Raw genomic sequence first — 16,268 nt, forward strand, 5'->3', positions numbered from 1 at the left:
CTGCGCGATTTGCAAGCAAGCCCCACTTAGGAACGGAGCGGTGAGGTGAGGGCCGGTAAAAAGGGAAATGAAAGGCGCGCTCATGGGCTGACCTCAAAAATATGAAGCATTTGGTTTTTGCTGAAGATGACAATAAGAAAAATAACGGCGCAATTTTTTGTGAAATTCATTTCCAGTAGCTGCTGTGGATGTGGATAACAGAAAAAGTGATTAAGTTCAAACTATGAAAATTAAATTCGACAAACAACAAACAACAACAGAAATGATATTCGAAATCGCAATCGCTCAAACCTTCAGGCGCACACAACATTCGATGGATGACAATAGAAAAATATGGTAATGAAGAAATCAGCAATAAATTGCATAGGCCACCCAACAGTGGGACAAAAATGGGGATATATTACAAAAAAAATTAATTATTTTTTATTTATTTTTATAAAAAAATAAATTTTTTAAATAATATCACAATATTCAAGACCGTATATAAAGCTAATTAAGGTCCTGTGTTCCGCACACGAACTTTGGGAGAATATTTATGTATACTACTATTATAAAGAGGAAAGATTTTTATGTATGTTTGTAATGAATAAGCTCAAAAACTACTGTGCCGATTTCAAAACTTCTTTCACCATTCGAAAGCTGCACCATTCCTCGAGTAACATAGGCTATATCTATTACTATAATCTAAACTTTCTGGAAATAATTCCCAGGTGAGGGTAACAAAAAGACTCCGGAGAATCTTTATCTGAAACTGAAAGTCAAAATATTAGAAATATACAAGCTCACTTCATAATCCGAGTGAAAAATATCGGACACCAAAGACCACACTCAAAAATGTAAACAAAAATATCACGTGATCTTGTAATGACATCGGGGTCAGTGACCTGTAAGCAAAAATATCACGTGTCCTTGATGTGACATCACGTGATCTGGGCGGGGTCATTGACCTGTAAACAAAAATATCACGTGATCTTGAAATGTCATCACGTGATCAGGGTGGGGTCATTGGCCGGTAAACAAAAATATCACGTGTCCTTGATGTGTCATCACGTGATCTGGGCGGGGTCAATGACCTGTAATTAGAAATATCACGTGATCTTGGAAAGATATCACGTGATCTGGGCGGGGCCATTGGCATGTAAACAAAAATATCACGTGATCAGGGTGGGGTCATTGACCTCACTAAAAAATGTAAACAAAAATATCACGTGATCTTGTAATGACATCTGGGCGGGGCCATTGGCATGTAAACAAAAATATCACGTGATCAGGGTGGGGTCATTGACCTCACTAAAAAATGTAAACAAAAATATCACGTGATCTTGTAATGACATCACGTGATAAGGGTGGGGTCATTGACCGGTAAACAAAAATATCACGTGCCCTTGATTTGACATCATGTGATCTGGTCGGGGTCAGTGACCTGTGAGCAAAAATATCACGTGTCCTTGATGTGTCATCACGTGATCTGGGCGGGGTCAGTGACCTGTAAACAAAAATATCAAGTATCCTTGATGTGACATCACGTGATCTGGGCGGGGTCAGTGACCTGTAAGCAAAAATATCACGTGTCCTTGATGTGACATCACGTGATCTGGGCGGGGTCATTGACCTGTAAACAAAAATATCACGTGTCCTTGATGTGACATCACGTGATCTGGTCGGGGTCAGTGACCTGTAAGCAAAAATATCACGTGTCCTTGATGTGACATCACGTGATCTGGGCGGGGTCATTGACCTGTAAACAAAAATATCACGTGATCTTGAAATGTCATCACGTGATCAGGGTGGGGTCATTGGCCGGTAAACAAAAATATCACGTGTCCTTGATGTGTCATCACGTGATCTGGGCGGGGTCAGTGACCTGTAAGCAAAAATATCAAGTATCCTTGATGTGACATCACGTGATCTGGACGGGGTTAATGACCTCTAAACAGAAATATCACGTGATCTTGAAATGTCATCACGTGATCAGGGAGGGGTCATTGACTTCATGGGGTAACCGGATTGATGTTACCGGAACCGGAAATGGGGCCTCCGGAAACGAATATGGGTAACGATATTGCCGGAACCGGAAATGTGGTGGCTGAATATTGGTTACAGAAACCGGAAACGGAATGAGCCAACTAAAACAAGATATGGGATAACCGAATGAACCAGATGTGGGAATGATGTGCCGGAACCGGAATGAAACAACCGGAAATATTTTGCCGGAAACGGATGTTCGATATAGAGTGAAATTGGACAGGAAACGTCCCTTCTCCAGAAAGTGCTTAGTGACGGAAGCATCGTTAGCTTCAGGGCTTAACATAAATGTTTCCTATTCATAGAAGACTTCGGCTTGTATCATATCCGCTTCCGTTATGAGACTTCTGTTTCCGATAATCGTTATCGATATTGGTGTAAAGTTTTATTCCGCTATCTTCATCGGACACCAAAGACTATCATTTTCTTCATTTTACTTTTTTAAATGAACCCACGCAAGAAACGGGAAGTACATACGTGTAGCGTGTGTAAAAACTTATAACTTTAGAAATGTTTCTTTAAAGCCGTGCTAAGCCGGAGCGGTATATATATGTATGTACATATATCTGATTTTGTAACGACTACGATAGATGAATGGGAAAGAATTAACTAAAAAAGTAAAAATTAAAAAAAAAGTATGGTACTATAAATACTATATGGTACTTGGAGAGGCTTTTTAAATCATTCCTGCATCACAGTGCGACGAAATGACCAACGGCTGGACCGCAAAATCGCCCACAAGGGGAACGAGCCGCGAAATTCGGTTGCGCATGCGCCGTAAACTATGAATGGACCGAGCTATACGAATTACATTTCATCGCGCTCATAGCTGCCAAATAGTACTGGAGTATTGTTGTAAGTTGTTGTATGTGGAAATGTGTGTGCGCTTGCCAGAAGCCGAACAATGCAACACTGGTGGCTGCCATTGCGAATTGCCGCTACACAGTTAGATATTTCGGCAGCATTGCCAACAGCCGGAGCCGCTGACCACAGACATTTTACTTGCACTTGCCATATTTATTTCTTCCTTTCCCGTACAGCTCAGCTCCGGTCACTCCGACCGTTTGTCTTGAGTGCTACGGCTTTATCTAGCGCTACCGCTGACTTTGGCTGGCTATTTAAAGCGCACAAATTAGTTAATTAAATTTTTAATCGGCAATTATTTAACTTGCTATTATAATTACTTAAGCAACAACAACACACTGCTGGCGAGCGATTATACAATGACCATAAAGAAATTTCAAAGCGCTCTCTGTTTAAGTGTGTTATTGTTGTTGTTGTTGGCATTTGCGCATGCGTGTATTTGTGTGTTTGTGTGCTTGTGTGCCTCATGTTGTAGGCGGAAAATTCGAAAAGTTTTCTTTATTTTTCTTTACGTAATAAATTTATTTATCGCTTTCCAAATTAAACTCTACTGGTCTTAAGTGAACGCAAATGAAAACGAAAACAAATACAAAAACAACAAATAACAATGCAAATGAAAATGAAAATGTTAATGTAAATGAGCCACAAGTGCAAGTGAATGAGATTTTCTTTTATTTCTGGCCAATTTGTGGCATGCTAAGCCGCACATATGCATATCTGCATATGCGAGTAAAAGTGTAAGCAATTACCGTTAACGGTTATTTAAATACTGTTAGTGGCGTTTCGAGAAAGTATGGAATTATTGACTTGGCATTTATGAGGCGATAAGCAGTTATTAACCGTTAGCTTTACTGTCTTTGCAACCACCACAGGGTAGATGCTCCAGTGTGGCATGTGGCATGGCGACAGCGCTTTTGTTGTGGGAGTCAGGAGTCGTTCTTCACGATTTCCGCCTTAAAAAAAACGGTCGTTAAAATGCGCATTGCGTAAATTTAATGGAACAGAAGTTCTTTGCGCACATTTGGGATGGTAAAAATATTATACACGGTGTGTTCAAAAAATAACGGGAATTTTCGTTTTTGAAAAAATTATTTATCCATTCGTCAATATTAATGATGTCGCCTTTAAAATAGTACCCATTCTATATTATGCCAGCGCTTCTTTCAATCTTCGAAATTCCTCTCAAATTCGATTTTTGGGATAGCCTTTGGCTCTTCCAGTGATTTCTTGTTTGCTTGTAAAATAACGGTCCGTTAAGGTTCTCTTTATTTTTGGAAATAGGAAAAAGTCACACGGAATCACAGTACAGTATTGTTTTTGGCCAAGAAATCACGAACAAGCAACGAAGTGTGAGCTTTTTAGGAAGGTTTAAGTCCAGTTTTCGGTAAATGGTTTGTAAAAGAAGTTAAAAAATTAGTTGAAGAGGTTTTCTGTAATAAAGCTGAATCTAACTAGTTCAAGACACTAAAATCATGTTCGCGCAGAAGATCCTGACTATATATAAATATATAGACGCTTCAATTATTTAACTTTATCAAGATCACAGAGTGGACATAATAGCGTGAGGTGATTTCAGTCCCGGTGGGTTTCACAGTTCCATACAACTACTTAACCTAACCTAATCTAACTTATAACCGTCAAATTCAACGATCTTATGTGGAACCCAAGTGGGAGGTATTCAAACATCATTTATATTTGGTAAATATGAAGTTATCAGACTACTCATATAAACAGAAACCTTTGAAATAGGCTTCTTGGTCTCTGTATTCACAAAGGCATTCAAATGAAGAAATTTATCATGACACTTACCGTTATCTCCAATTAGCTATATTTATGATTCTAGATGGTTTTCACAATTTTTATGCTCTAAGCCACGCATATAGTAAATAGGTTTTCCATTTTAATGCGATCACGTTTTTCGGCTCTAATTACGAATGTGGCCCAACAAGATTAATGCACCACAACAACATACGCAAATCCATCCAGCGTCGTAAAATATTTGCAAGCCAGTGGCTGGCAGAGCGGAGTTTTATGCCCTTTTACAGTCGGCAAACAGCGATTTCCTCATCAGCGGCGCGGACAGCCAATACACGCAGACCCGCGAGACACGGTGCAACTTCAGCGCTGGCACTGCCGTCGAAGCTCTTTGCATTCAAGTACATATGTGTGTGTGTGAGTGTGTGGCAGCATGTAAATAAAGCGAAAATGTCGAACACAAAAACCATAACAAGACATTTGCATGTTGAAAAATTGTGTGTAATACGTCTCCATGTGTTTGTCTGAATTTTTATGTTTAATTTAAAGTAAAGTTTTTCTTCGTGTTTTCCTTCAAATCCGCAAGTGTGGTGTGCAACAAAGCGTGAAACAAATTAAGCGTTGTTGAGTTGTGTTTTGTGCCTTTTTTTCCTTTATTTGCGAGCATAAATTTTGCATTTTTTATTCCACCTCCACTTGCCGCGCACCGCGCCGCTGACTGCAGATTGTGGAGTTTTAGTTTTGGGCTCGCACTGGGTCAACATGCAACAGATACCGTTCGCTTGCCAAATATGGATTTGTTTGGCGGTGACTGGTGGTTTTAGAACATCTGTGAGAAGTAAAAGGCTGGAGTTCGCGCGGCGTCGAATTGCCGAGGATAACCTTCGCGAATGCGAAATCACATTAGGCGATCTGCGACAAAAAAATAAAAAAAAATTAACTTTGCTTATGATATATTAAATCAGATTACATTGAGATTAGATTAGATGAGAGTGGCGAATCGAACGAATAGATTATTTTACTAGGGTATATGAAGTGGAGCTAGAGTTCATTTATTGTGAGCAAAAAAGCAAGAAAGCGGTAGTGCTTCTTAAAGAATCTTGCATTTAACAGAAATGATAGTAAGTAGAAATGTATAAAAATATTTTATTTCCAAATATCAATAGTAGCAATGGTAGCCCTTTCCAATAGATGAAGCCTTAAATTTTATATTTATGAAGAAATGCTTTATATTTCGGAGCTAATACCTTTTCCCATGCCTGATATATACATACATCCAGCTAATAATCCGCTTACTTATAATATAACCTTAATGAAGCAACCTCTCTCGAGCAATTACAAAAGACGGCTTAAACAATTGACAGCCAATAAATTCTCCAGTCATCGACATAAAGTTCTACGGACTCAGAAGAGTACACGTTACGAGGCAGAGTGCGCATTCAGAGCTTCAGCCGCTCCAGCTTCGCTCCACAGCGAACGGAAATGCACTTCCGTTCTAAAGGTGTGCAACATGGGCTGACAAGAAGCACAGCAACAATGTAGCCGTCCTCCCGAGCGCTTCACTGTGCCGGGGAATTTACAAAAGGGGGCTCAGTCTCTGTACGCACACAGAGCTCGGTTATTTGTTATGGTTTAAGCTGCACATTGCTGCCTTTGTCGCGTCACAAGCGCTTATAAACATTAGCTAACCAAAGGCTGCTCGGCGCAGGGGGGCTAAAAGCGAATGCGTGAAACAAAGTGATACAATTTTTATTTCTCTCAACGAATATCAGTCAGCAAAACTTCATCAAGCGTTAATACTATATACACACAATACTCTTCTCCTCATCGGTTCATGGCTGTCAACAGCCACCCACACGCGTACAAATAATCACAGCTTAGCTGCTGTTAGGGCTCAACAAATGACTCTAAAAGTTAAATCGCTTTTTGTTGTTTTTTTTTCTCTGTTGATTTTGGGTTCGTTCGTTCGCCCCAAATTGTGGCAGCGTTGCGCTTCGCTGCACTTGTGTGACGGACTTGAGCGTTCGCTCGCTTTTCGCTTGTGCGGCTGACTAATTTCGATTCGGGTTACCCACTGTGCGTTGCCTTATTTTCTGAATTTTTTGTGTTACGTTTCTCACTGAAGTTTTAAGAATATTGAGTTTGGAAGCAATTGTGCAATGTAATTAAATATAAATATCATTGACAATCTTCTTAGAAGTGTTTAGCAAGATTTAAAAATAGTTTCCTGAGAAAATTACTTCGATTTGTTTGCTTAAAAAGCCAAAGTCATATACTGAATTAATCATATAATTACTGTGAAGAACATTGGTTTCAACCTTTCTTTTGTGTACGTTGGCCCAGAGAGAGGTTAAGCCAGAAACCCTCGGCTTAAGAACTGATAGGTCTTTAACTAGTAAGTATTGGTTTGAAGAAGAACAGAACCGCCTATATCACCAGCTACTCAGAGACTAACAAGCTCTGAGCTTACCAGAGTAATTAAGCTTTGAAAAGCTTTCTTGGCAAATTGTATTGTTGAAGTCTAGTGGCCGCTACTTTTCCGAATTTTCGAAACCAAAAGATGCATATACTTTAGGGAAGCTTACAGTTTGATAAAACGAGCCGAAATACTGTTATGTAGTTAGTAACAGTAACTTCGACCCCGCAAGCAGTACTGTGATTTTTTCCTTTAAGGCCTTTATATTTTTTTCTTATTACTAAAACGTTTTATGTAATCAGCTGCGCCGATAAAGATCATCATTCAATTATGGCGCAAGCATTTATTCATTAACGGTAAAGCGTGAAAGATTTCCGATTTCCCTCATTTGTATTTGCAACATCTACTTTATTGCAAGCGGCTGCTGCGGCGCATCCTTCCTCATAATGGTTGCACTTAACTAGCTTTTCATCACTGCCAGTGTAAGCGGCTACAACAACAATAGAAACAAAAGAAAAACGCTCCTTCAGGCAAGCCAAAGTTTTGGTCCCGGCGCTACTTGGACTGTCGCTTAGATGCGCACGTGCAGTTGGCAAATGCATAAATTAATAATAAGCCGACGGCGACAACAGCAACAACTAAAACAGCAACATCAATAATAAAGGTAACAGCAATGAAAATAGTTGAATGACAGCGAAGCGAGCGTGCAACATGCCGCCGTGTTTCGCCAACAGCGGCCGCGCTCATCAACGGCAATTTCTAATGTCTCCCCAGAGATGGCATTGATGTTGTTGTGAAGCGGCGGCGACACAATTGGCGCTACGCTGGTATGTGGCAGTTGTCGATAATTTCGCAGCGCGGCGCAGATTCATACATCATTTCAGCGCTTTTTCTAATGCAATGCTACTTGCAACGTGTGCAACACGCGCTTGCCACAGCATTTTTTGTTTTTTGTTTACTAGACTTCGGCTCATTGGTGCCTCGTTAACGTGCCACCGCTGGCGATCATGCATCATCATTAGAAATGAATATTGCACGCTTGTTTGGCTCGAGTAATGAGCAGCAGGGTCTTCAAGTTGACATGGCTCTGGGGCAACCGGTGCTGCTTGCGCGCCTTTGTATGTCCTTTGGTGTTTAGTAAATTATTTCTGATGAAAAGTGATTCTTTGAACGGCGTCTTAACGCTTGCCGTGAAAATAAGCAATGGGGAATACAAAATTAATGGGTTTCAGGGAATTTGTTGACATAAATGAATTTAAAGGAGACGATATTAATTATATAAGGAAGTGCAGTATGGTTCAACAATATAAGTTATGAAAGATCTGTCAGCCCACAAATAACGCACAAAGGCTTTCCATTTACTCGATTGTGCTGCTAAAGGCCGAAGATTCGCTATTATTTTAATAAAATACAAAACATAAAGACATTCACAAAAAATGTAAATTTATTTTTTGGGAATATAAGAAATAACTTCCTGTGCTTTACTCAATTTCGAGTTATATTGTACATACAGATTACTTACGAACTTGCCCTAATTAACCCATGATGCAAAACATGAGCCCGAGCTCCACTTACGACGATTACACAACAGCTTAAATTACATGCAACTTTCCTTTCGAAATTTCATTCATATTCGGAGCCCTTATCCTTAATAGAAGAACTGAACAAAGTCTTGTTCACATCAGAAATGCTGTTCACTCACACACATAAGCAGAGGTGTCGGCAAATATTCTCAGGTGATTTACATGTGTAACATTTATAGACCATATTTACATGGAAGACCGTTCTTAGAATGAAATGACAGTGAATTGAAACTATAGATATGATATCTTAACAAATCCATAACCAGAGAAAGTCATCATCAATATATATCCAACGTTCTCTGAAGACCTAACATCCACAGAAATAGAAACGGCCTTTAGAGTGCTTTTAAGGGAGACTCCGACTTCGTGTCTATATTAATCCCGCTCATTTTACAGGCATATGCCAGTGAAAAATTTAAATACATTGGACTGTACGCACTCCCGCACTTATGAGCCACACTCAAGAAAGTCTACAAATGAAAAACACAACAGCTCGTCAATGGTTTTCTGCCGCTACCGGCTCGAATGTCGGAATCAAAACAAAACGATGAATGCGAGTATTTTTTGTTTACCTACTCCATCCAACATATTCTTCGTTCAGTTCGTCCGCAACAGAGAGACTTGCTCACCTTTCGTCAACTTTACGCTCGCACACGCTCCGCGGCGGCTCTCTTCGGCGAGCGACCAAATCGCTTGCCGCACTGCACGACTAGTAACTCGCTGATGGCACGTTAGTAGCAAACGGTCATTGTGGAATTAAACAAGTGTTTCGGAAATACGTCGCGCTATTGATATTCGATTCATTCAAGTGTTGAAGAGATCAAGTGTCGAAAATAACAAATAAATAAATTTGCGTTCGAGATAAGGCAAATCAGTATTTAATTATAGAAACGTACATACGTTCGCGGAAAGTCGAAATCAAAGTAAGCGTGAATTCAAATTAAACATATACATACATATATTTATGTACGTTAAAGTTTAAATCTGATGAAAGTGCCGAAAAGGAAATGTGAGCAAAAAATAGAATTTAAAAAAAGTGTTTAAAATTAAAAAAAAATTAAGTGAAAAATTTGCTGTTAATCGTGGGCAAAAAGTTTGTGGTTTAGTGCGAAATTGACAAGCTCACAAACGCTTCAAGGTTACCCATGGTTACTATATGCCATCGAGTGTAGTGTGTCCGTCCGTTTGCGGATATGAGTGTGCAGTCGCCACAGCTGTCAGGATATATGTGGCATGAACGCTTTTTATTACTTGTTGTTGTTGCTCATTTCCTTACAACTGTTTTTTTTCTGCATTTTTGACACTTGCTCGTGTTTCATTGCAAATATTAACTGTTCTTGCTGGTTAATTTTAAAGGTGACGCCAAGTGCTGACAGCTCAATGCAAGCCTCAGCTTGTGCTTAAGGACATTGCAATGCGACAAGGACATGCTCAATGCAAAATCGATAAATTTAAAGTCAAGAAGTTTTAAAGAAAATTGCTGAAATTACGCATGAGATTAAATTTGATACTAGTATACATTTATAATATTCCAAAAGCTTTTTCATGTCAACAAAAAAATATTATTATAATAAAAAAAAATTAAAAAAAAAAAATATTAGTTAAATAAAAAAAATAAAAAAAAATACTATTTAAATATTATTATTATTAAATAAACATTATTATTAATATTATTTAAATATTTTTTTGGAAATTTATGTTAATTTTTTTAACTTTTTTGAAGAATTTTTTTTTTATTTTTTAATTTTTTTTGTTATTTTTTTTTTATTAAATTTTTTTTATTTAATTTTTAAGCCCAAATTATTTTAATAATTATGGAATATTTTTTATAAATATTCTCATAATTAAGTTCCACTCGAACGTAATTTCTTTCTCCGAAATTTGCATTTGAAAAGTATTGATACCGCTTGCACCCAACCTATATGCATATAAACACCCGGGGCGTTCGCAATAGATAACGCTGCTGTGTGCAGGCGCCATTCACGAGCCTCATCGTGAATCATACGCCAACTAACGGACTTTATAAATATTCCAATGGAAAATAAAACTCTAAAACAACACCGAAACAACAGCAAGGCAACGGCAAAACAAAACTAACAAAAAAAAACTAATCTAAATTGACAAACTAGCTAGTGTACAATTATTAAGTATATTTAACCAACAACAACAACAACTAAACTATAAACTTTGCTCAACTACTTTATCGCAGTGTTTTTTGTGTTGTGTATTTATTATTTTTTGTCGAAACAATTTCGATTGCTTTTTGTGTTCAGTGAACAGAAAAATAACAGCAGAAATATTTTTTACGAAAATTCCATTTTTATTTCCGAACTTTGATAGATTTGATTTTGTGTCTGAATTTTGTGAAAATTTTTGTTTGTTCTCTTTTATTCGTGAAGCGGTGCATAAATTCTATAGCCAGCCCTACTACCTTCAAACGACAACAATAGCCGTAAGCCTAAATAACAACAACAACTAATTGAAATTTGAAAAAAAAGTCGGGCGTGCAGTCTGACCAACGTGGTCTGACCAAGAACGAAGCACCAAAATTAGAAAATGTAATTGAAAATCAAAAATAAAATGTTTGTGAGCAACCCGACCACAAGTGAAAAGTGTGTTAGAATTTGTGCTAAGAAATTATATATGTGTGTCTGCGTACAGCAAGAAGCAGAAATTGTGTGTGCTCTGCAAGTGAACCGTCTCCAGCGACCAAGCGATTACGCATCGAACGACGAATCGACGACGATTCACCATTTTTTGTATATGTAAACCCCAACTTAACCATTAACTCATCACAATTACTTGTAACGAAAGTAAAGTGCTACGATAATCACACAATCATGACTGAGGAAAACAACAACAATATTGCTAAAAACAATCACAACAACACAAACAGCCAGAAGGTGGACGATACTGGCGGTGGTGGTGTCTGCATCGACAGCCGCCTAAGTGAGACTATGAAGCTCCACGCTGGACTGGATGTAAAGAAGAAGCTGGCGCCTACACTCACCATCAACTCCGACACCGAGGAGGGTTTCCTTTCGACGTCGCCGGACAGCAACCAGGGTGAGCAATCGCTACATGGCAAATGCAACGGCAGCAGCAGCACCACACTGACCGCCACGGCGGGCTCCACACATGGAGTGTTGCCGATGCCGCCGCCCGTCTGTCTCTGCACGAATCCGGAGAACTGTGTGACGTTGAAGAACATTTTGGACTCCTTCAAGTCACCGCTCTCTGAGGAGCAGGCCTGGGCGCTGCTGTATCAATTCATGGTGCTCTATCGACAGGTGGCTGCTGCTGGGCAGAGGCACATCTTCAACGAACTGGAGATACCGGAAGGCATTGAGAATTTGAACTTACATCGCGACGGTGCAGTGCATTGCTCGTGGTCCGATGAGGAGCGCAAGGAGAGGGAGGCGCATATACAGCAACAACAGCTATATCAACAGAACAAACAATCTGCCGAGGAGCAGGAGGCGGACGGGGAGCCGCACGGTAAGTGTTAGTTGTTAATATTTTATTTCAATAGTAAAGTGTCCAGAAGCTGGCAAAGATTTTCCAGCGAGTATATTTATTTGGGTTTTTTCGGTGATTTAGATTGAGGTGTAGTCAACTGGGAATCCCCAAAGTGGGTATTGATCCAGTCTTCTAGTGGTTTTTCATTGAATTTCTGAGTAGTTTATTGTATAGTCGACTAAGAGAGACGAAATGTTTTCTTCTACTAAAGACGTTCCAATGCTAGAGATCTCGAGACTTTTCACTTTAGTTCGAATTACAAATCCAAAAATCACGAAGTTTTGTAACTAGCATGCAAATCCCTTCTTAGCCGAAGCATATTACAAACTCCGAAGATTCGGTCAAAGTCCATCGCATCTAATGACAAATTCTTTACTTTTTATATTTACTCCTTTAGTTTCCAGCACCACAGCTCATCAATATTTTATGATTTCCATGACCGCCCATTTTCGGCGTATTGTTGCTGTTGTTGTTTTTTATTAGTTTAGAAAGACACCTCATTGCTGGTTGGATTCGATTGACTCGAAAAGAGAGAGTTTTCTGGCACCGCGTGATGCATGAAATTTTGATAACATACCAATGCCAATTGCCAGCTGCCAGCTTCACCAACTTTTGGATTTTTTCTATATTTCTCCCAATTCGTGTGCTTTCTTGCTGTGTGAATACATGGGACTGTGTGTGTGTTTGGATGCCAAATTCATTTGCTTGTTGGGGGCACACGAAACGGTGTTTGGCCCAACTGCGGCCGATGTGTGGTGGCTAAGGTCATTAGTTTCTTCGCAGCCCCAACAACTGTTGAACAATCCAAAAGCCAACAACAACAACAAACGAACAGCAAACAACTTGTTACTACTGACCCAGAGACCGCAGCACCGCAGCAAAGTAAACAAACAAATACGCTTGCTGATACCCTCTTGCTGGCAAAGAGTAACCAACAACAAACAGCGCCAACTCCAAGCAACAGTTATGTATGTGTGTGTGTGTGGTCACCGCAACAGCAAAGACAGCAGCGACAGCTTAGCAGCGCTAATCCGCCTGACTGCGGTTGCACAAGCGAGCTTGCACGGCGTAGCTCGAGAGCCAGCCAAAGGCAGCGTGGTCAATGATGACAACAACAACAACGGCAATAACAACCTCGTCACCGACAACTGACCGCCGATGTGTGAACACATTATTCATATATTTTTGTTGTTGTTGCATTTCTGCACTTAACTTGCATTGCTGTTGTTGTTGCTGCGGTTGCCTCGTTAGATCGCCGCAGAAAAGCGTGCACGAAATGAGCTGGCCAATTTGTTTACTGAAAAGCGGAAAAGGTTGACCAGCTGGTTAGGCACTTGCTTCCATTCCCCGCGTTTCTCCTTCTCTTATGCATTGTTGTTCTGCGCTCGCCCCACTTGTTGGCCGCTGCTTATCAATTGTTGACTTAACGCGGAGCTGGAGCTTGTGGGCCGCTTAGTAGCATAGGTTAGTTATGGTGCGGTGTTGTTGGTGTTGTTGTTTTTTTTTTAGAGGTGTTCTGACCACTTGTTAGTTAGTCGTTTGCTTAGTCTTCGTTGGATCTGCATTTTCCGTCTTAGGCTTTTTAAGTGAAAATGAAAGCCAACAAGCAGCTCGAGGTATGTAAGTACCGTTACTATTTACAGGTCTGTGTACTTTGACTGTCGACAAAAACCTTCACTTTCGGTTTTATGGTGTCGATTTTAGTCACTTTGTTGTTGCTGCTGTTAATAGCAGTATTAGTGTTATGTAGTTGTTGAGGCATTGAATTGAAGCTTCTTTTGCTACTTAAAAACTGTTTCCAAACTTTTTTGTTGTAATTGTTTTTGTGGTCGTGTGAGCAGCTGATTTTTGTTTGATGTGAAATTTATGCGAAAATGTGAACCGGAAAAACGAAATTCGTCGGGCTCATTATGTTTGCCCAAAAACAAGTCGCATTAACGCACGAACCGTTTTCTCTTTTCATTGAGGATATAGAAAAACTTCGGGTGCGCGGTTTGCTTAAAAGTTAATCTCTAATGGCTTTAGAGATATTGCTTTTTTCAATATAACGGGTGATTTTTTTGAGGTTAGGATTTTCATGCATTAGTATTTGACAGATCACGTGGGATTTCAGACATGGTGTCAAAGAGAAAGATGCTCAGTATGCTTTGACATTTCATCATGAATGATGAAACGATCTGCCACAACGTCGAATTTTCAGTGAATGGGCCCTAGAAAAGTTGGCAGAAAATCCGCTTTTTTATCGACAAATTTTGTTCAGCGATGAGGCTCATTTCTGGTTGAATGGCTACGTAAATAAGCAAAATTGCCGCATTTGGGGTGAAGAGCAACCAGAAGCCGTTCAAGAACTGCCCATGCATCCCGAAAAATGCACTGTTTGGCGTGGTTTGTACGCTGGTGGAATCATTGGACCGTATTTTTTCAAAGATGCTGTTGGACGCAACGTTACGGTGAATGGCGATCGCTATCGTTCGATGCTAACAAACTTTTTGTTGCCAAAAATGGAAGAACTGAACTTGGTTGACATGTGGTTTCAACAAGATGGCGCTACATGCCACACAGCTCGCGATTCTATGGCCATTTTGAGGGAAAACTTCGGAGAACAATTCATCTCAAGAAATGGACCCGTAAGTTGGCCACCAAGATCATGCGATTTAACGCCTTTAGACTATTTTTTGTGGGGCTACGTCAAGTCTAAAGTCTACAGAAATAAGCCAGCAACTATTCCAGCTTTGGAAGACAACATTTCCGAAGAAATTCGGGCTATTCCGGCCGAAATGCTCGAAAAAGTTGCCCAAAATTGGACTTTCCGAATGGACCACCTAAGACGCAGCCGCGGTCAACATTTAAATGAAATTATCTCCAAAAAGTAAATGTCATGAACCAATCTAACGTTTCAAATAAAGAACCGATGATTTGCAAATTTTATGCGTTTTTTTTTTTTAAAAAGTTATCAAGCTCTTAAAAAATCACCCTTTATGTAGAAGAGCTCTATAAACAACATTAATTTACAACTTGACTGCCATTACAATAGCAATTTTTAATAAATTTGTCGAAGAAATCTTCTGAGTTAAAAACCAAAAAAAGCCACACAAAAGGTTTTTTTTCATTTAACTTCAAGAAAATCTTTCAAAGCGCTAATTGCGTCCATCACTCAATTTGAGCTCAAAATAGTATTTTTCTTTCAACTATTCATTTCAGAGCTGGTCCACACTGCAGTTATCACCTGATAGTACGGTGCGGCCGCAATGCACATCAAAAACGTTTATTGTTTTCCCTTGGTGCGAACGCAGCCCTGAGAAAGTCCCAAAGCTTCGCCCATTCTTTGTTCATTGTTCTGCCGCACTTTCAAAGTGCAACCCCAGGAACAAACATCAACAGCGAGAAGACTCTTTAGCCGCTAATCGTTTTAGAATTCCATGTAGTCATCTTTATAGACTAAGCTAAATGAAATGCATCGCCTAGAGACAGCAGTTTTTGATTTATTGCCGCATGGCGAGTCTCTTCTGATGCAACGCTGCGCACCCGAGCTTGGTGGGAGTTTCACAATTTTTACTTTTTAACACCTTTCTTTTTTGTTTATTGGAAAACAATTTGTATGTTCTTTTGGCTCCAAGCACCGAAGCGTTGCTTTATTGCTGTGTTACAATTGATTAGTGCTTCTTATAAGTTGCATAGGATTACTAGCCGACGCTGTGTAATTGCTCAGTCTTTTCGGCGTCGAATTACTATCAAAAGTAAGCTTCAATCGCCAAGTGCTTTGCTGCACGATTAAGTGGCTGCTGTGAGTTTCGTTGTAATGATATTGGAGCTAGTTCGGTGAGAAATCCAATTTCAACTTCTTAAGAAGCGACCGGAAGCCGCTGGCCGTTTTTATTCAAATACTATAATCAATTTTGATTAATTACAGCGCGCTCGTAGGCACTTGTTGCGCGTTTTTTATTCGGCGATTCTGTACTATTTATGTATGTATGTAACACGGCAGACGGCCTTGGGCTTAAGTGACTTTTAATTTTCATGCTCGAAAATACTTTACAATTACATCAGCGTAGCAAGATTTGAAGCTGTAATGGTTTTTCAATTACCAATATGATTATCTTTCGTAT

The 16,268-nt window shown here is 39.6% G+C and overlaps 1 protein-coding gene across 3 annotated transcripts in view; it reads left to right on the forward strand.

The window, feature by feature from the left end:
* The first annotated feature begins 9,365 nt into the window (after positions 1 to 9,365).
* LOC105209693 (protein spire) overlaps positions 9,366 to 16,268 on the forward strand; it is a 79,547-nt gene continuing 72,644 nt past the window's right edge. Inside the window, exons 1-2 of one of the 3 annotated variants that reach the window (XM_054227639.1) lie at positions 9,366 to 9,652; positions 11,043 to 12,141. In XM_054227639.1, the coding sequence (XP_054083614.1) occupies positions 11,484 to 12,141 (658 nt within the window). In that variant the 5' untranslated portion in view covers positions 9,366 to 9,652; positions 11,043 to 11,483. Of the gene's footprint in view, positions 9,653 to 10,878; positions 12,142 to 16,268 lie in introns of those variants that run through there. The other 2 variants (XM_054227638.1, XM_054227640.1) reach the window with 2 other exon arrangements.

The sequence above is a fragment of the Zeugodacus cucurbitae genome, chromosome 3 (assembly GCF_028554725.1).
Source record: "Zeugodacus cucurbitae isolate PBARC_wt_2022May chromosome 3, idZeuCucr1.2, whole genome shotgun sequence".
In the NCBI taxonomy this organism is placed as follows: Eukaryota; Metazoa; Arthropoda; class Insecta; order Diptera; family Tephritidae; genus Zeugodacus; species Zeugodacus cucurbitae.